Source organism: Otolemur garnettii, unplaced genomic scaffold (assembly GCF_000181295.1).
Source record: "Otolemur garnettii isolate 467f Iridium unplaced genomic scaffold, OtoGar3 scaffold00050, whole genome shotgun sequence".
Classification (NCBI taxonomy): domain Eukaryota; kingdom Metazoa; phylum Chordata; class Mammalia; order Primates; family Galagidae; genus Otolemur; species Otolemur garnettii.
Window position 1 is genome coordinate 5,106,075 of NW_003852445.1, and position 21,662 is coordinate 5,127,736.

Consider the following 21,662-nt stretch of genomic DNA (forward strand, 5'->3'; position numbering starts at 1 on the left):
TTTGCTCTTCAAGGAAAACACACACACGCGCACACGGCAGAACACAGTAGCCTCCAGATTTCCCGTCCGAACACACAGTCTTTCTAGCTTCTTAGTTCCAGCAACCCGGATATTCCAATCCGAGTAACCGGGAGTAACACGCCACAACAATGCAACCTCCCAAGCAGCTCCCCTGGCAGCTCCCACTCCCGCCCCCTTTCGCAGCGTGCCAAGAGTTTGGAGCGCGCGCACGCACACCGAGCACCGTGCAGTGTGCATATCCCTCCGCCTCCCTCCTCCTTTCCCTGCTCAAGTGGCTAGACAACGATTTGGGAAATGAAGGGAGGAGGGAACTACTTTCCCGAAACTTGCTATGCTGCACACGACTTCTAGTTGCAGTGATTCGCCCGGAGGCCGCAGCTTTCAGTCCTACCCACACACCCTCACGGCCCGGGCACCCGGCTCGGCAGCCCCACCCCGCGCCTGCTCTGGCCTCGAGGGAAAGCAAGCGGCCGGGAGAAGTCGCGAGGGACTACTTCGCCTCCTCTCGCGGGCGCCCCCGGTTCGGGCAGCGGCAGCGGCGGAAGGAGCGGGCGGCGTGAGCGCTTCCGCCGCCCCCCTAGCGGTTCCCCTCTCTCGGGCGTGAGGAGCTGGCCCGCCGAGCTGCTGGTGGGCACGGGCCGGCGGGGCACCTGCGGACGCTCTCGTCTTCTCGGCGCGCTTCTGGGGTCCCTGCCCACCCCCCTGCTCTTCTCCGGCCCTGGGGGGAGCTGTCGGCTCGGCGTCCCCTCCCCTCACTCGCTCTCCGCCGCCCCCTCCTCCCCCTTCGGGAGTCGTCCCGGCTGGAGCGTGTCTGGAGGAATCCGCCGCCGCGGGGCCCCTCGCCCGGTTCTGCTGGTCCTGAGGACCGACCCGGGCGCCGCCGGGCGTTGAGCGGGGAGCCGGCGGCGAGGCGGGAGATGGTGGAGTGGGCTCCGGCAGGACCGCGCCGCCGCTGCCCGGAGCCTGGGCTCGGCACCCCCCCGCCGGCCCCCACCGAGCGCAGCCCTGCTTCCTCCTCGCCGCATCCCTGAGGGAAGCACCGCCTCTGCTCCCGGGTTCTCCGCCCGCCGGCTCCTTCCTGGCCGGACCCCGCCGCGCTCCACCCCAGTGTCCGGAGGAGCCGCTCTCCGCTCAGCCGGTGCAGCCCCCTTCTTTTTTTTCCCTTTCCACCGCCGCCTCGGAGGATCCCTCGGCTGGGCGCTGAGGTGGGGGAAGAGGCTAGGGTCGCCACGGCGGAGGTTGCTGCCGCCACCCCCCTGCGGGGGTGGCCGGGGTTCCCGGCTGGGGGGGCACCGTTCAGGGTGAGGCATCCACCATGGTGAGGCCCCTGAGCCGCTGCCCCCGCGCCCCCCCGGCCGCCGCTGCCTCCTGCCCCTCGGTGCTGCTGCTGCTGCTCCCCCGCCTGCTGTTGCTCCTCCATCTCCAGATCGGATCACGGTGAGGGAAAGATGAGCGAGGAGACGGCGACTTCTGACAACGAGTAAGCGCCTCATTGATCTTGATTAATCCCCCCTCCCCCAGTCCATCTCAGCACTCCCCCAGACCCCTCTGAGACTCGGGTGCCGGAAAGCTTGCAACCCTGCAAGAGTTCGGTGTATCGTGTTCTGGAGATAACTGATTTCTTGAGCCATTTTTAGTGGCAGCCCCCCTCCCGAGCCTCCCGCATTTAGTTGCTTTCTGTTGAGGAAGGGTATTAAGCATTGGGATGGGGTGGCGATTTTACGTCCAGAAGGTGGAGTTTTATGGATGGGTGGAAGTGAAGTAGAAGCCCCCTGGCTTGTCCTTTTTCACTAACATACCGCCCAGCACACCTTGAATATCCATCCTGCTTCCTTTATAGCTGTTTCACTTGGAAACTAATGTGTGGGAGCACCTCCTGCAGAAAACTGCCCTTGAATCTTACTTAATTCGATGAGTCAGTGACTCTTAAATACCGATTAAGCCTTCACCCTCTCTCCCGCCGCCCCCCCCTTTAAACTTATGACCCATAAGATTCTTGTAAAAAATAGGGTTAGGGAAACATTTTTAGAATTTAATAGGATTACGGACACCTGGAGTGTGGGAGATACCGAGCTAGTGTTTATCTTTGCGAGAATTGGCCAGTGTTTTCCTCGGGAACCTAAAAGAATTTTGAATGCTACTTTTTACCCTTTGGTTGTATTACAAGACATCGTTTATGTTAATTTAGCCGAATTTATATTGCTGAAATGTTGGTGGCTTCATCGACTTCTGAAGCATTCCGGTTTAAGTTTTTGCTTATTTGGGCTGTCCTGTGTTTTCCAAATAAAATACTTTACCTTTTAAATATTTTGTTTTAACCTAACAGCTTCTTGCAGTAAATTGTGCGGTTACAGTTTTCTGTTGAGAAAAGATTTAATGCACGCGGAGTATTAGCATCCGTTTTTTTTGTAATTCAAGTTTTGTTTCCATTGGAGGGTTAGAAAGAGTTAAGTGAGTTAAGAAAAGTCCTTAGGATGCATTCCTTTAAATAAAGTACATTCCTCAAGTCAGACCTTTTTGTGAAAACTTAAAAGTCTAAAGCGAAGTCTATTAACATAAAATAGCCTGAGAAAGGCCAAGCTACTTTTCCTCCCCCCACCCAATCCCCTCTCCCCCCAGCACCCGCTTCTGTTGAGCGGGTGTAGAAGGAGGTAGATTGCTGCAGTGTCAGTGCAGCCTAGAAGCAGAAGTGGCCGCCATGTTCTCTGTCTTTTTGTGAATCGCCCTCATTTGCATAGCACACCCTTCATTCATAAAAAAATAATTAAACATCCATCACCTTGGACATCTTGAAAGGATTTCCCAAGAAAAAATTCGGAGCTTGTTTGTCTGTCTTCATGTGGGTTTTTGAGTTCAGGAAGTAAGGAGAATTTGAAATTTTGGGTTAAATTTAAAAACCTACGCACACACAAACAACTACCCCTGTTCTCAGAATGTTGACACAGTTATGTGGGAAATATCAGTTCGGGGAGGTGCTGGGATCACGTGATCGCCTCCATTCATAAAATACCTGGCTGTCCATTCACAGTGCTGTACAGTGTCTCGCTGCTTTCCGCAGATTAGACCTACTTTGAGGGAAATCAGGCAGTAACTCAGATAATGGTTGATTAGGAGAAAAACTGCTAAAAGTGCTAAACGGAGTGACGGTAACTTTTATTGATATCTTTCAAGCAAGTAGCTTAAATTAAAGATATTAAGTTTTGTTTTAGAAATGGGAAAAGACTTAGCAGTTTAATGTTTTTAAAGTAGTGAATATGTCCTTGTAGCTGGAGCTAATAGAAAAGCAGATGAAGGAATGTGAATTGACACAAATGTAATTTATATTGTTTCTAAATGGGCCTTTCTTTGTTCTTGCAAGGGATAAATTGAGAAAGCAGAGCAGGATGTGTTGTCTGTGTGTGTGAAAGAGAGGAATGATATCAGCTGATGATACCGCTGTTACACTAAAGTGGGAAAATATTCCCAGTGGTTTAATCCCCAAGATCCTGAACTGAAATACTGGACGTTAGTCTTCAGTGGGAGGATTGCTTTTTTAATTTTTTTTTTTTTTTTTCTGAAACGGAGCCTCAAGCTATCCCCTGGGTAGAGTGCCATGGCATCACACTCACAGCAACCTCCAACTCCTGGGCTCAAGCGAGTCTCCTGCCTCCACCTCCCAAGTAGCTGAGACCACAGGCGCCTGCCACAACGCCTGGCCATTTTTTGGTTGCAGCCATCATTGTTGTTTGGCGGCCCGGGCTGGGGATTCGAATCCGCCACCTTAGGTGTATGTGGCTGGCGCCTTAGCCGCTTGAGCCACAGGCGCCGAGCCGCTTTTTTAATTTTTTAAAATCCTTTTAAATACTTAGTATAGACAACTTGGAAATTACCTCATTCATTCAGACTTAAAATTATGTTTTCACAAATTTACCATTATATTAGTGATAGTTATCCCCTAGGAGATATGTAATACTGTTAATTTTGGTAGAAAAAGAACATTAGGTTATTATATGTTTTAGCATATAATATTTGGTATGAGGTGTTAACTTTTCATTTGAACAAATATAAGGGGTGTTTTACTTTAAAAAACTATATTAAAAAGTAACGTGTTCATTTGGTAATCAATTCTGATAGAGCTGATTTTGTCCATTAGCTAAACCACAAAGAGTAGAATGTAGCTTTTAATATGATAATTTATGTCTCATCTTTAATATATGAGGTAATGTTTTGAAATGGAGATTTCTTATTTGTAATAATATATTATGAAGAAACAAAAGATACTCTATGGCCAAAAGCCATTGAGGCCCTTGTAATGTGGATTTTATTTGGGCCTCACATATACATTTTTTTTACCTCTCTTTTTTAAGCTAAAGTTCATAGGATTTAATTACAATAGAAACTGTTAACACTCTTTAGTTTCTTTTTCACTTGATTTCACCCTTTAAAAAAATGAAATCAGTTTCTTGGGAAACCATTAAGCTTTTCCAGGTAGCCATTGTGGTAAAATCCAGTTAGGCCATTAGAGGCCTCAGTCTGAAATCCCCTAGTACATACTCTGTTACTATATTTGACATTAGAGTTCTATGTGGAGAAATAGATAATCCTAGAAGTTGTCAGTATATATTTAATAATGACTCTGTGTAGGATCATTTTGTGTACAAGGCTTGTCTTAATGCCAAACCAAATGAGGAGAAAAGGAATTAGAATAGTATAAAACATTTGTCTTAGATTATTTCAAGTTCATGTTTAAGAATCTTATTTTTTGTCTCAGTGCCTGTGGCTCAAGCAGCTAAGGCGCCAGCCACATACACTTGAGCTGGCAGGTTCAAATCCAGCCCAGGCCCGCCAAACAACAATGATGGCTCTGGGAGCATTGTGGCAGGTGCCTGTAGTCCCAGCTACTTGGGAGGCTGAGGCAGGAGAATCACTAGAGCCCAGTAGTTGTTTGAGGTGGCTGTGAGCTTTGATGTCACAGTACTCTACCCAGGGCGACAGCTTGAGATTCTGTCTCGGAAAAAAAAAAAGAATCTTAACTTTTCAAAATGTGATAAACGTACTCTAGAGCAAAGTGCTTTGTGTCATAAGTAATAGAGAAATTAGCTACACATTTTTTGTAGGTAATTTTTCATTTCACAGAAATTGCTTAGTACTCTAGTCAAATGTATCCGAGGGATGCAACCATACCTTATTTTACATGTTGAATTAGTTTTTTTAATAGCCTCTAAAACATTTGAAGGCATACTATATGATTCTTAGGGGTTTTTGTCCTTTGATATTAAGTATATACAGCACTACACATCTTTTTGCCAATTTATCCAAAGCACATGGAGAAATGAAATGGCTGAAATATAAGCATTTTGCTTATTAGGCTTACATTAGCCAGAAATACTTCATGTCAGTACTAGGCTTTCTGATAGTAAATTGGGATTATATTAGATTTGGAAATTAGGTTAACTAGAATTAGGTCACTTAAGTTAGTATGGTGTAATGTGGGTTTGAACCATTTTTGCATAATTAACAAATTTTTGTGGCTATATGAGTGCCTCATAAAAAGTGTACCTAGTGGTGAGTTATTCTGAGGGTATGTTTAAATAAGTATATATTCACGCCATACATCTTATATTTGTATATGTTTATGTGCATATGTTATACATATGTATAATAGGGAAACATTATAGAAATAAATAGAATCATTGAGAAGTTATGTAATATTAAGTCAGCTCATGTTTATGTCAATGTGGTATATACCTAATATAAACCAATGTTTAAAATTCAGTTATATAAATAACTGAATAAAATAAAATAAAATTCAGTTATATAAATATGAGCTAAATGCCCACTTCAGTTTCATTTCCCTCTGCTTTCCCACTTAAAACTGTATGATCCTGAATTACATTTTTAATTTTATTTTTATTTTTTGAGACAGTGTCTCACTCTATTTCTCCAGGCTAAAGTGCCTGTGCCTTGGGGTGTTGTAGTTCATGGCAATCTCAAACTCCTGGGCTTAAGCGATCATCTCGTCTCTGTCTCCAAGTGCAGTAGCAGCGACTACAGGTGCCTGACACACAGTGCCCCAGCGTGTGTGTGTGTGTGTGTGTGTGTGTGTGTGTGTTTGTTTTGAAGTGGTAGAGTGGTATCTCTCCTCACTCAAGCTGGTGTTGAACTCCTGAGCTCAAGCATTCCATCTGCCTCAGCCACAGAGTAGGATTACAGGCATGACCCACCTTCTCTGGTTGGAATTACTTTAATTTTTTTTTTAACACACTATGCTACCCTGCTCACAATAATCTCTCATCACAAAACTTTAATAAATTCTTCATATTCCCCCCAAAAGACCTTCTCACTTTACTCCTCCCCCTATATTCCCTCTGTCTACGTTGCCTCTGTACTTTTACGTGTTTATGTTAATTTAAAAAACATTGTGATTATTTACTTTTCTATGTTCACTGTGATACAATCCTCACTTAACAATTGGCACAATGGTTGATGCTAGATCTTCTACAAATATAGTTGGATTAAGTCATATTATCTCATGTTTGTATTTTCTGTGAATTTATGCACTTGAGTCATTAGAAAAATAAGTTAAAAAAAGAGTATGGGAAACGTAAATTATTATGTTTACCATTTTAAGGGCTTACCTTATTTTTTAAAAAGGGCCAAAATTGGCTTCATTTTGACATGTTTTGTTTTTGCAAATTTGGGAAGTAACTTAGTTCAGGCTTAAAACTGTTCTATGTGCTGTGAGAATATTTGGATATGCTTGGCTTCTGAGCTGTGTGGTATATTTGAAGATCCATGTCATCAACAAGGAGGTGGACATTTGTCTCTTTGTCTTTTTTTGGCATAGGAACCTCAAAATTTAGGAATTTATAGTTCTCACCATTTATCATTTTTCCACCTCCCAACCCAGTTCCTCCACAGTGCAAACTCTGAGGAGCTGACTAGGGGATGAAGGGGTAAAGAAGCTGAAATTGATCAGGAAAAGATAAAAGTCAACAGATTCTATAATTTTATGCTGCAGCTATTGGTGACTGAGAAGTGCCTAAAGGGAAAGGGTAACAATCCAACCTCTTCTATGCAGTTGTTTAATTGAGCTTGACTAGTTGTTTCCAAGTTTGGAGGAACAGTTGGTAAAGAAAAGTTTTCTTTTCTTCTTCAGCCTTTAGTAGGAACCTGAACTGCATTAAAAGTGCCCATTTAAAACATACTTCACCCATTTAAGAATAGTAGTTTATTTCAGATAATTTACAAAATGATCTCCAAAATGAATGATAATTTGCAATTCTACCATTAGATAACAGGTGTTAAATTTTGGTGTATGTGCAAAGCTTTCTTTTCCTATATTGTAATGATGAGTCATGTTCTTTTATTGGTATTTTTTTTTATTATGTAAAGCACAATGATAAACGCTTTGTGCATTTATGGAATTACGCTATTAGTTTTGAAGGTAGAAAATGGACTCTTACCTCTATTTTTAAAACATGGTAGATGGTAAAATGAAATTGACTCATTTTGTTTTATTTTAAACAAACTTGTTAAGTTGTTTTGAAGTTACTAGAATGTTTTTCTGTTGTTTATACTCCATTTACATTATACATGGAATTAAAGTGATCATGTAAAAACCATTTGCAGATCATTTATTAAACTGTTACCTTCTTTTATGCGGTATAGTATAATGTAAAGAACACTGGACTTGAAATTGGGAGATGCATTTCTTTTCTAGCTGTTCTTAATTTATTCTGTGATCCTGGGCAAATGGCAATGTCTACAGGCCTCCATTGGCCCATTTTTTTCCTCATAAGCTAAGGAATTTGGACCAAATGTCATTATGGGCTCTTCTTGCACTAATGGTAGATGATCTATCCTATAGTAATACAGTAAAATTATACAGACAAATTATAATCACTAGACTTGTTAATTTTATTATATTGTTACTGCTGACATATTTAAGCAAATAAAAGAGTTTCAAGTGGGATGATAGGATGATGAAACAAAAATAGGAATTTCGAACAACCAGGACACAAAATTTGGAAACAGTTGGTACATTCATAATCTTTTAAAAATTTGTTAATGTTGGACTTTGTAGCCATGTGTCTTTGATGATACATTATACATCACTGATGAAGAATTTTATACTGTTCTTTTTATTCCTAAGTATGAAAGTATGACCTCCATTTGTGGGTAACTAAGTGAACAAAAGGCTATGGGCTTAAGCACCAACTTGGAAGTATTTCTATGAGGAACATACTAACAATATACCAGTCTTCTTTGACTAAGTAGTACCAAAAGTAAATCCTTTAACTTGGTCATTCATACAAATCATATTAATCTAACACTAAGGGATAATTGCATATTTAATTAGTTTTAGCAGCTAACCTAGGTAATGAATTTTGTTATTCCTTAATATTTAGATTTTTGCTATTTCTGACAAGTTTTGTGTCATAGCTGCATCTGGGAGTCCAGAACCAAAATCTGTGAGTTTTTGTTTTTATGACACTAATAATGAAAAAAAAAATATGTGTTGGATTTTTGTTAGAATGGTTTACTAATAGTAGACTTAGGTCAAGGTGTTACATTGCTGTAGATAAAGAGTTCTTAAAATTCAGAGTGAGCATGGACTTGAATGAGAGAAAAGGTAACATTATTTACTATACTGTAAAGTGAAATTTGTTTGTATTCATAATTGAAAAAATGCTAAAAAGCCATAGCATATTAGAGATACTTGTGACAACAACTGTAGTTTTCTAGGGCTATTACAACAAAGTATCACAAACTAGGTGGCTTGAAACAACAGTAATTGTCTTTTAATTCTGGAGGCTAGAAGAAAAAAAAAATCAAGGTGTTAGCAGGATCACACTCTACACTCCTTTTGAAACCAGTAAGGGAAATCCTCCTTGCCTCTTCCTACCTTCTGGTGATTTCGTGGGAATCGTTGACATTCCTGAATTTGTAACTACAGAACTCCAGTGCTTCCCATCATCAATATATGGGATTCTCTCTGTATGTCTCTATATCTTTGTTTGACCTTCTTAAATGGACACCAGTCATTGGATTAGGATCCTACTCTACTCCTGTATGACCTCATCTTAACAAATTATATCTGCAGCAGACCTATCTCCAAATAAGGTTGCATTCTGAGTTATTGAGTGTTAGGACTTCAACATATATTTTGAGAGGACACAGTTCAACCCATATGACCAATAGAAATTACAGATTTTTTTCTTGTACCTCAACTGCTGTTATAGATCTGTCTTAAAATATTTGTGGTCATCACTAGTTTGAAATTATAGTAATTAAACCCATTGCTAGAGGTTATATTTTAATGTGTTAATAAAGAAACACATGTAGTTTAGTTAGTCTAATTTCTTTTGTAATCCCTTCTATTTTATTTTAGGCCTTTAATATTGTTCTGAGAAAAGAGGCCCATAGCCTTTAAAAAGGTCCATGGCACAAAAGGTTAAAATCTCCAGACTGAAGCCGAGAGACTGAACTCAAAGATGGAGACATAAAATAGAAGAATAAGAAACATGAAGGATAAGATGAAAAACTTCAACATACAGCTAATGGTTCCAAAATAATAGAATGGAGATAATGGAGGAGAGGAAATATTAAGTAGCAAATCAAACCCAATTCAGTGAACTAAAAACAAAGCCTCACAGTCAAATGGGGTTTATCTTGAGAATGCAAGACTGGATCAACATGAACAAATCAGTGTAGTTTATAACATTTGAAGATTTAGGGGGAGAAATGATACAGTCTTAGTAAATGCCAGAAATATTAATCTCTGCTCATAATAATGAAAGTACATATTCATAAATACAGACATTTTTTCTGCTCCCTAGATTTTTAGATTTTTAATCTTCTGATTAAAAATGAGAGTATTGGATTCGATTAACTTTGGGGTTTCCTTTATTTCAAGAGTTCTAGAATCCTAAGTGATTTTCTTTGTACTTCAGAAATTCACATTTAATATTTCTATTACTTGTGGAAATTGTCTTTTATCTGAAATTTCTGAAGTATTTTATAAGGCTTTTTTTCCTGCATTTAGAGAGCAAAGAATAAGCTTTAGTAAATTCCAGAGTTTTAAATTTTAATCTAATGTCAGTTGAATAATTGTATTTCTACATTTTATCTGTATACAGAATTACAGTTTTTGACTGGAAGTGGGGAATGTGGTTGTTTTCTTAGTAGTATTTAGTATTCAGTGATACAGCTTCATTGTATTGGCATCATGTAGTAGGATTACCAAAAATTTAGATGAAATTTAGTGATTTGACTTTTCTGATGCCACTTTATTAAAGTTGCTGCAACTTCTACAGTAACTTTAGGATGTTTTATTAACCTAAGCACAAGATCAACAAACGTTTTTGTTGTTGTTGTTATCATACTGTGAGATTGGGATTAGAGTTCTGAGATTTCTTCCTTAACATGTAAAAGCATTATTAAACATTTCAGAATTTTAGTTGCTGGTTTATATGTATCCATCTATTACACTTTTAGGACCGAGTAGAACAGACACCATTAGATACTTTCTCCTGAAGGATTTTGTTTCACTGACATTTGAGTGGGTGCCTACTAGGCAGTTTTTCCTTAGGGCTGAGATACAAAGATAAGCAAAACTTGATAGCTGCTTTCACAGTCCAACAAGGGAAATAGATTCTTCTGAATGAAATGTGATGAGTGCCCTGCTTATGAAGTTCTTCAGAGCACAGGGAGAAAGTGATTCTACCTGGGGATGGATGGGAAGATGGATTGTGTGTGAAGGAAGGCTTTAGAAAAGAGGTAGCATGTTAGGAGTCAGCCGTGGATAAGGGTATGGAAAGGGGAAAGGGCATTCTAAGAGGATGGGGGAGTGTGGGGCAGAAAAGAAACTTAGAAGAAAAGGAAAAACTTGAAGTAAAGCAATAACTTTTTACATACACTTATTTGGAGAAGTAGTGAGGGGATAAGAAAAGTGTTGGGGGACCAGGTTCTGAGTAGTCTAGATTTGTGTTTACAACCTCAGGGCAAAGGGTGGTGGCTAAGCCTAGAATATGAGATACAAGATGAACACAGCAGAAGCTCCTGGGAATCAGTTTTCCTTGAAAAGTTGAGGAAAATTTAACTAGTCAGTAATGACATCGATTGAGAACAGAGTTCCCATTAATTTTATAGATAAAACACTCAAGAGTTCAAAACATTTGTTTTATGAGCTACCCTCCCTCTTTACCACAGATCTCTTCAATGACTGAGGATACTTGTTGAGAAGCACCAGATGAAGCCTTTATCATGTAGGCCATGGGTAACTAGTATTTTTGTTTTAGTTTTTTAATTCAACTGGAGTTTTATTTGTGGCGTATTTCCCCCAGTTGTTAGGAAATATTTACTAAATGGCAACCAGTCTTTTTAAGTGATGAAGTGATGTCCAACTTGTGTAGAAAGCAGACTATTAGGGCTGCTTAGGACAGTTGATTGCAGAAGAAAATGACCTTCTGTTGATAAAGGAAGGCATAACGCAAAAAAAAAAAAAAAAAAAGCAGAAAGAGCATTTGGAAATATTGAGTATATATTTAAGAGGGAATTCACATGTCTAATAGGTAACTGAGAATGAAGGAATAGGAAGAGTGTAGGATGACTTGAACATTTTATATTATATTTGGGCTGCTGTGATTCTTTTAAAATAAGTGAGAATAGAGGCAGAGCATGTTTTTAATGGGAAAATAACCCAATTTTGACTTTTTTGAGTCTAGGTATTTACTAGGTATCAAGGTAGAACGTATCCCACAAGATGTTTTAAATAGAGGCTTAGTTCCCAAGCAGAAAGTTGAGAGGGTAGGGTTGTAAGTTATATATATTAACATATATGATATTTGAAGCCAGTGGGGAAATTGCCTGTGGAGAATATTATTAATAGAGGATGAGTAGTGAAAACAGCATGTTTTGACAGGAATGTCGAAGAAAGATACCAAAAGACGTAAGAGTCTTGTTAAGAGGTACAGGAGAATTGAGAGGAAAGTGTTTTAGAGCTGAGGGGAAAGGGGGTGTAAAGAAGGGAGGTGCCAGCGGTAGCCACCAGTAGCTCGGTGGGTGGGGTGCTGGCGACGCTGGCGGGTTTGAACCCAGCCCAGGCCTGCTAAACAATAATGACAACTGCAACAAAAAAGTAGCCAGGTGTTGTGGCAGGTGCCTGTAGTCCCAGCTGCTTGGGAGGCTGAGGCAAGAGGATCACTTGGGCCCAGGAGTTTGAAGTTGCTATGAGCTGTGACACCATGACAGTCTACCAAGGGCAACATAGTGAGACTCTGTCTCAAAAATAAATAAATAAATAAATATTTTTTAAAAAGTAACTAAGAAAAGAAAGGAGGTGCCTATTAGTGCTAGATATCTCAGAAATGTAACATTGGTAAGAGCTAAGAAAAGGATTTAACTGTTACGATGCCATCAACTTTTGTGGGAGCAGTAGTGGGCAGAAATTAGATTTTCTGTAGATTAAAGAGGAAATAAAAGAAGTGATGAAGTGAAGAAGTCAAAGAGTAGATGCTAGTTATTCTGGGGGAAATTAGGAATTGAGATTATTTGTTGGCTATTAGTAGTGGAAAGGAGGGGAAAAAAAGATTTAAGGAAAGGTGGATATTGATGGTGCAAGGCCAAAAAGAAGCAGAGACAGCTTTCTCGGCCAAGTGCCCACACCTGAAATTCTAGCACTTTAGGAGGCTAAGGCAGGAGGATCACTTGAGCCTAGAGGTTAAAGGTTGCAGTGAGATATAGTAATGCCAGTGTGTACTCTATTTAGCTTGGGCAATAGAGTAAGACCCTGTCTCAAAACAAGAAAACTGCTTTACTGTTTTTCAGATACTGCTAGATTTAGTTCTTTTAAGGAGCACATAAGCTAAATATTATCTGTAGTTTACAGATGAGATAACTGGAACTCGAAGAGTTTAGTAACTTGCCCATAGCCACATACAAGAGTAAGTGGTGGAACTCAGATCCAAATTGTGCACTATTTATACCACATTGTACCTCATACACTTAATGGACAGACTAGATTTTAAAGAAAAAATAAGCTTAAAGTGATAAGTTGACACAGAATGACAGCTGTTTTGAAGAACTGAAATTTCTGGTAAAGTTAAAGAACATGGAATGTAAGTGGGAGAAATTGAAAGACAGAAAGATTTTGGCCAGAAAACAAGGGCTCCAGGGTGATGACATGTAAGAGAAGATTAAAGTGAAAACCGAAATGAAGGTTGCCGGCATAGAGAAGCCAGGATCTGCAAACATGTTTTTTTTTAAAAAGTCAACAATATGGATGTTCAAATTACTATGATGGTATCTGAAGTTGAGGAGGGGAGGGATCCTGAGCCAGTGCCAGCATATTTAATGTGACCGTGGGATGAGTAACTTAGAGTAGGAGTATGAACATTGCCACCTGCCTCTACAGTTTAAAGGGCAAAGAGCAGGAGTAAGGATTTTGGAATTGGTGGTTGAAGAGAACGGTATTGGGGGCGGAGGATAACAAAAAAGAAGAGCTTACCTGGGAAGGATTTCAAAGTATTAAAAATAATAGGATCCCATGTAATAGTGATTCCAGTAAGAATGAGAAATGCTGAGAATTAGAAACTACAGAGGGAGTTACATATATAGATAAATTATCCATATTTGGGTTTTATTAAGAACTTTTAAGATTTTATTAGATGCAAACCAAGATGTTGGCTTATCTTGCAGGGTTTTTTTTTTTTAACATTATTTTTTTTTTTTTAGTTTTTATTTTTTTGCAGTTTTTGGCCAGGGCTGGGCTTGAACCCACCACCTTTGGCATATGGAGCCAGCGCCCTGCCCTTGAGCCACAGGCGCCACCCATCTTGCAGGGTTTTATGCAAGGAAATTATAATGTTGACAAAGGATTTTGTAGTCTTTGGGTACTTCATTCTTAATGTGGTTAGAGAGGCCAAACAAAATTTACTAATTAAATTTCTGCATTTAACCTGGTGTTCTACAATTAACATGATCCTGGGGTTACTGCTGACTGTAGCATTAAGATTTATGCAAATAACATAATCTTTCTTTGTGCTTGATTCTCCATCTGTAAAGCCAGGATAATATGTCCCTACTTCAGAGTATGTTAAAATAAATGTGACCTCTCTTCCCACAATAATATTTTTTGATTAGAGGTAAGAGAATATTAAAAAGAACTTTTAGTTCTTCAAAAGAAAGGTACTATGTTCATGAAATAATCAGTTCTCATTTTCATTTAGCCTGAAGGTGGGGTTACGATTTTTAAAAAGGATTATTAACCTTCTAGAAAGATTGTATTTCAGTTTAAATGTTATCAGCTTTTCAGAAAAACTTAAAACCCAACAACCAGAAAAAATTCCAATAAGCAGGAAAATAATGTAAATTTATATTGTGTTTTTTCCCCCCTGTTCTGGACAAAGACAGTGAAGAGGTAGAAATAACTAGTGTTGAGCAGGACAGTAGGACGGAGAATTAGCTCTACCTTGTTTTCTTTTTGATTTTTTAGTACAATTAAAAATTTACAACTAGTTATAAAAGTTCTAGCACTTGTTCTTAGAAAAATTTTAATATTTGAGCATATTTTGGAATTATAAGTGGATTTGATATCTCATTTTTTATAGAAAAGCATCTTTCTTACAGTTAAATGCAGAAACTTTCAAATATCATTATGTGGAGGGCAGAACAAGGGGAAAGGAAGATGTTCAGTTTAGGGAAGTTAATTTCCCCCCCCCCCCCCAGACAGAGTTTTATTCTGTCACCTTTGCCAGGCTAGAGTGCAGTGGCATCATGACAGCTTACTACAGCCTCAAACTTCCTAGGCTTAAGCCGGTCTCCTGTCTCAGCTTCTTGAGTAGCTGGGACTACAGGCAAGTAGCTATGACCATAGGCATGCATGCCACACCTACTTAATTTTTCTAATTTTTGTTGAGATAGGATCTTTCTCTTTCTTCGGATAATCTCCAACTCCTGACCTTGAGTGATCCTCCTACCTCTCAGCCTCCCAGAGTACTAGGATTACAGGCATGAGCCACCACTCCCAGCCAGAAATTTAAATTATTAAATATTTAGACATTTACTTTTTCCCACTAGTAATCAAACTAAGATCCCTATTAGATGGATAGGCTTTAGTCTGACCCTTTGGACAGGGTCTGTAAGCTCATGTTGAGTTCATTTTATGATCATTAACAACAGAAGCAAAAATTTGTTTATATTTTGATTTGGCTTGAGGTTCAGTCCTACTACTCAGAAAAAAGTATATAACTTATTAATTCAAAAATAATTGCCTCAGGTACATAATTACAGACTTGATTTTGGAATGAATTGAAGTTATCTGTGAATCATGATCTTGAATGAGCATAAATCAGGAATATAAAAATAATATGATGAGAAATGTACATATTTTTTCTCTTGATGAGGGTTATTGGACCTAAAAAACAAACTTAGTAAAATTAAAAATCTGTAACAAATTACCTTAATAAATATATCAAATTAGGATGTTCTTCAACTTTGTTATTACCATTTTTAAAAAGAGGGGAGTAATGAGAGATGAATGAATGTGACAAGCTAGCCTCCAATGACGTTAGTTTTCCCTAGCAATTTTTCTCATTTTGATGCTTTGGGAGGGAAGCAAATTCATGAGCCAAAGAGAAAAGGAATATATCTAATGTTAAGTAAACCCTTTTTCTTTTGTGTGTGAACTTGTATAATATATATACTATATATAATATATACTAGGTCCTAGTGTACCTTAAATAAAAAGAGTAAATTGACTTAAAATCACTGTCTAACATATTAATCATCCAATTTTGCATTTACCCCATCTCAAATTTAGCCAGGTAGTATAGGGAATACAATGAAACTAATCTAAGTTCTTTTAACTGACTTTGTTTGGGGGAGGGCAACGAGCAATAATGACATAAAAAAATGAAAGAAATCAACTAAAAACCCAACACAACTATCTTTGCATTTTCTTTCTTTCTTTCTTTTCTTTTCTTTTCTTTTTTTTTTTTGTAGAGATGGCTCTCTTTATCGCCCTTGGTAGAGTGCCCTGGCATCACACAGCTCCCAGCAACCTCCAACTCCTGGGTTTAGGGGATTCTCTTGCCTCAGCCTCTCCAGTAGCCGGGACTACAGGCATCCACCAGAACGCTGGAAATTTTTTTTGTTGTGGTTTGGCTGGGGCAGGCGCCCACCACCCTCAGGCGCCACCCTGCGTTTAGTTTCATATGTCGTTATTTTATTTATTTATTTATTTGAGACAGAGTCTTACTATGTCATCCTTGGTACAGTGCCATGGCATCAGGCGCACGCCACAACACCTGTCTATTTTTTGTTGCAGTTGTCGGTTGTTTAGCTGGCCCAGGCTGGGTTCGAACCTGCCAACCTGGGTATATGTGGCCTGCACCCTGCCCACTGTGCTACAGGCACCGAGCCCATACGTCTGTATTTTTTGCTTGTTTTCATAGTGTACCTATAAATATTTATAATTTATCTTCACCTGATATACTGAATGTACTTAAAGGCTTCATACAGTTGTAAAAATAATTTTAATACCTATGATATTTCATCAACTTGTACCAAAAGTTTACAAAGCTATTAACTCTTAAATGAACACTAGTTTTCCACCTCTTTGCTATTATACGTAACATAGTGAGCATCTTTTTGCATACAGCTGTTGTTTTCTCATGTTCAATTAAAGTGTATGAGAGAGAGAGAATCTCACTATTTCCCAGGCTAGAGTGCTCTGGCATTAGCCTAGCTCACAGGAACCTCAAACTCCTGGGTTCAAGTGATTTTCCTGCCTTAGCCTCTCAGTAGCTGAGACTACAGGTGGCAACCATAATGCCTGGTTAATTTTGTTTTTTTTTTTAAAGTTACCAGGATTATAGGCATGAGCTAAGAAGCTTTCCATTTTTTCCTAATATAAATAATTAACAGTTGTTTTGTGGAAACAATTGTATTACTGATTAGAATTCAGTGCTCATATAAATCTTTAAGATAGTTTACTGGATTTTAAAATTATATTCTTTTTCAAGATTACTTTGGGATACATTGTCTTATCATTTGGGGGTACTTCAGTAAACAAATCTGAGGAAAGCAGTGATGTAACATTTGTTATTCTTCTTTTAGCCACAAACTCATATGACTTCTCCTGCAGTCCTTCACAACTTGACCTTGAAATCTATTCCCAAAAGTATTCTATAACTTTTAGTATATTATCTCTTATTTTCTTGAAATAAGTTGAAATAGATGTACAAATATATATTCAGTACCAAGAAGGAGATACAGTTTTAGAGAAGAAAAATAGTACAAATACTGCATGACAGTTTAAAGCAGAGGATTTTCAACAGCAATAAATCTTGATCAGCATTATATTCTCATATGGGATAGAACAGAATATAAAAGTTAATCTGTGCGTCATCACAGTAAGTCTTTAAGTTGTTTTATGAAAGGTTTTGTAGGTATGTGTGACCTACTTTCCCTACTAACTTTCAGTCATCTCCAGACAAATTCACAAGGATGTGTAAATCATGCAGGAGGTGGAAGCAGATCTCAACATTTTAAAGTGGCGAGGGTATAGTAAATGAGAAATCATTAGACAGGACCCATTATTTAAAAGAAAAAAAATAGATGTATATATAGATATATAGTTGATACTCAGTCCATTATTTGAAGATGCCTTCCTTATTTGTTTAACAAAGGTAAAGTAATGAAGAGTTTTCATAGACTGTGTTAAGAGTGTTTATAAGCACCAATTAAATGTTTGTCATTACACATTCAGATACAGCCTCAATCTTTTAATCTTTTTTCTTTCTAAGTTTTAAAATCTGCTCTTCATTTACAGTAGTAACCTCGTCATCTTAGTAGAAGAGGGGATCCTATCTACCTTAGTGTATCTCCAACTTTTGATATCATCTGATTATAAAGGAATTATAGAAAAATGTATTTTTACTACTAGCTTTTAGTTCATTGTCTCTCAGTTCTTTACAAATGTTTCTTATTACTTTACTGAAAGATATACTACCCTTTTTTCCTGCTAAAATTTTTCTTATTTTCGTTTGTTGCCAATTTATTCTTATTAGACTAGCCTTTGAGAATCTAAATCATTGAGTCGAAGAACTTTTTGTGATGATGGAAATGTTCTATTTGTGATATCTAATATGGTAGTTACTATTTGGCTATTTAGTACTTGAGATGTGCTTTTATTAAGGAACTACATTTTTATTTATTAATAATTTAAATAGTCACAATTGGGGGCGATGCCTGTGGCTCAAGGAGTAGGGCCCTGGTTCCATATACTGGAGTGGTGGGTTTAAACCTGGCCCCGGCCAAAAAAAACCTACAAAAAAAATAATAGTAGTAGTAGTCACAATTCGCTGACTATTGTATTGGATGGCATAAATCTAAAGCATTTCTGTTCCTCCCAGCCCAACACATTTCATTTTTTGAAAACTTATGTAACATTTCTCTCTTTGATCTGTTGAAGAAAGTTGTTAATTTTTTTAGTACAGAGTAGCTTGAGGTAATATTACTTTTTCCAAAATGTGGAATTTGCCACTGGTACGTTAAGATAATTTTATTTTGTTGACATTGCATTAAAATAAATTGAGAAGGTTTTTTTTTCTCAATACTTTTGAAATAATGAATGTTTGTGTGAGTATATATGTGTGTGTATTTTAAAGGAAAAGTATCAGCTTCAATCTCTGGTACTCAATACTGTTTCACTTTTATGGTATTACATTTTTTAATTATCTATTTGTAGTTTGTGATAGTTTTTGTTTATTGTTTAGTGATGAAAACTGTTTCTTTTAAAGAACAACATGTTTTGTATAACATAGGTGATACATAAAGGACAAAACTTTATGAAGGTAGTAAAAGTCAGACATACTGACTAGTGGAAAGAGAATAAGGTTGGTAGAGAATCTGGAGCCTAGTGGTGCCACTTGTTTGCCTGGGGCAGTCTTTTTATGAAATACGGTTTCTGCTTTGGGAATATGGGAAAGAGATTGGTGTTTAGCACGAGAAGAGATTTTAATTTTTAAAATGTGTTTCATTCTGTAATAATTTCTAGTAGATCATACCATTAGGGTAGTAGCTAATATGTATTAAGCATTTTATTGTGTCAAATATACAGTATTTCATTTAGTCTTGCATACTAAAGCAGATTATACTTCACTTTTAATACTTTTTCAGGTGTGCAAAATTGCTTCACGCTGTCGTTGGTCTATGTGTGGATATCTATAGTTTATTATTTTAACTCAATTTGTATTTACTTGACAAATAATCACCTAGGGTAATCCAAGAATAAGGACATTAGCAATAAATAACATCCAACTGATGTGCTTCTATTTTACTCCCTTGTTTTTTTTTCAGAAGTAACTCTGTCCTGAATTATGTGTTTACTATTGCCTTCCTTTAGAAATAGAATTTTATGACATATACAAAATCGGACATTAGTTAAGTTCATTAAGTTCATTAGTTAAGTTCACTAATGCATTCTAGAAAAAGTGCTATATACCTACTTGCTGAATATCACTTCGGTCACTCATGAAATAGCCCTCTGACCACAGTGATATCCAACAATGAGGTGTGTCGCACTTTTTCTAGAATGAGTTTGTGAATTTAGTTGTCCAATCTCATGTATGCCTAAAGAGTGTTTCATTGTTTGTGAGCTCTTTAATATGAATATATTCACTTGATGATTCTTGGAACTTGATTTTTTTTTAATCAGTAATACAAAGATTTGTCCCTTTTTTAAATATAATTTTCTCTTCATCTATACAGGCACAACATTCAAATTGTGCCAGGTTACTACAATTCAGACATTCACTTGTCTAAGTATATTTGAGTTATTTCCAAGTATTTGCTGTCATGAATATGACTGCTATGAACAGTTTGCTTACATTCCTGTTATGTACTAGTCTCTTGAGTATATATTTAGGAGTAAAATAGTTAGGTTGCAATATATGTTCTTAATTTTCAAGTCTGCATGGTCCCAAATGTGTCCTACAATAACTTGCAATTTTTACTTCCCCTTGATAACATCGGAGAATCAATGTGAACTTGTACCTTACGTAATAGCCTGTGTTCGTAAGTGCAAGTTGTATGTAAGTCAAATGTTTGTTAACTCTGGGACTGCCAGTATTGTGGTCTTGACTTACATGTTTTATAGCACGCAGTGATTTTTGTGAATTTTTTTTTAACTGCTTCATATGTGCCAGACACTGAATTGATTAGTGAATTAATTTGTATTAACTAATAAAGTCATTTAATCTCATAGCAACTCTACTGAGTAAGTGTAGTTATATCTATTTTATAGATGAGGAAATTGAGGCCTGGTGAGCTTAAGCTAGTAAATGACAGAGTTGGGATTCAAACTTGGTCAAGTTAGGCTATAGGATCCAGCTTCTTACCTCATATATTTTTACCTCTCTCCAAATACTCATATTTATGCATTTATGGTTTTTCTTTTCTTTTGCCCCATCAGTCTCTTGGCTTTTATATGCTTGTGATTGTGAGTTCAGCATTGGTTATTCATTCTATCTTGTTTGTTAAGCATTGCTCCGTGTGTGATCTTTCTTTCTTTAAAAAGAAACTTCTTGAAAAAACTGTAGTTTCCTCATTGCTAGAATAAGATGGCTCAGATGATTTCCAGCACTTTGGGTGCTAATATTTTGTAATTTGACTTAATCTCCTATGTAGCTGAAATTAATTTCAAAGTAATCTATTCTTTGTATTATCTTTTTTTTTACGTATACTAGTGTTTATTTGGTTTTTACTTTTTGCCTTCACAAAATCAAAAAGGCTTAAAATTTAATAACAATAACAATGTATTATCTTTTTTAGTATTAAAATGTGAGGCAATTTTAATACTGATAAACATTTTATATGATAAATACTTATATAACTAAATACATAAACATAATGAATAATTAAAATAAACTATGCTTAATTTTATTGTATAATTTTATTAGAAGTTAATTATTTTTCAATAGACTTTTTTTTTTTTGTTGAGACAGAGCCTCAAGCTGTCCCCCTGGGCAGAGTGCCGTGGCATTACAGCTCACAGCAACCTCCAACTCCTGGGCTCAAGCGAGTCTCCTGCCTCCGCCTCCCAAGTAGCTGGGACCACAGGCGCCCGCCACAACGCCCGGCCATTTCATTTTTTGGTTGCAGCCGTCATTGTTGTTTTTGGCGGGTCCGGGCTGGGGATTCGAACCCGCCACCTTAGGTGTACGTGGCTGGCGCCTTAGCCGGTTGAGCTATAGGCGCAGAGCCTCAATAGACTATTTTAATGTATTAGGTAGTTGAAAGTTCTGGAGTGGCAGGAATCTAAGATAGGGAGGATCAGCTCAGCCAAGGAGTTTGAGGCTGCAGTGAGCTATGATCATATCAGCTGTATTGTGTACAGAACCAGACTCTCTTAAAGAAATTTTTTTTTTAGTAGACTAGAAGGTGTACTAATTTTCATATAACTTTTGTACATGTGTATCTTCAATTGAGTGAAATATTTTCTTTAATATTTCTTGGTGATACATGTATCCTTGAGGTAGTTCCTTATTAAGCCAGTCATTTTTATGATCTGCTAGATAATCAATAGATGTTTTAGTTTTACCTTTCAGGTATTGAATTTTTAAAGATAAATACTATTTTTAAATGATAATACTACT

The 21,662-nt window shown here is 37.8% G+C and overlaps 1 protein-coding gene across 1 annotated transcript in view; it reads left to right on the forward strand.

Moving 5' to 3' along the window:
- Positions 1-580: 580 nt before the first annotated feature.
- SPRED1 (sprouty related EVH1 domain containing 1) overlaps positions 581-21,662 on the forward strand; it is a 114,260-nt gene continuing 93,178 nt past the window's right edge. Inside the window, exon 1 of the mRNA XM_003791698.3 lies at positions 581-1,501. Within this exon, the coding sequence (XP_003791746.1) occupies positions 1,470-1,501 (32 nt within the window). The 5' untranslated portion in view covers positions 581-1,469. The remainder of the gene's footprint in view (positions 1,502-21,662) is intronic.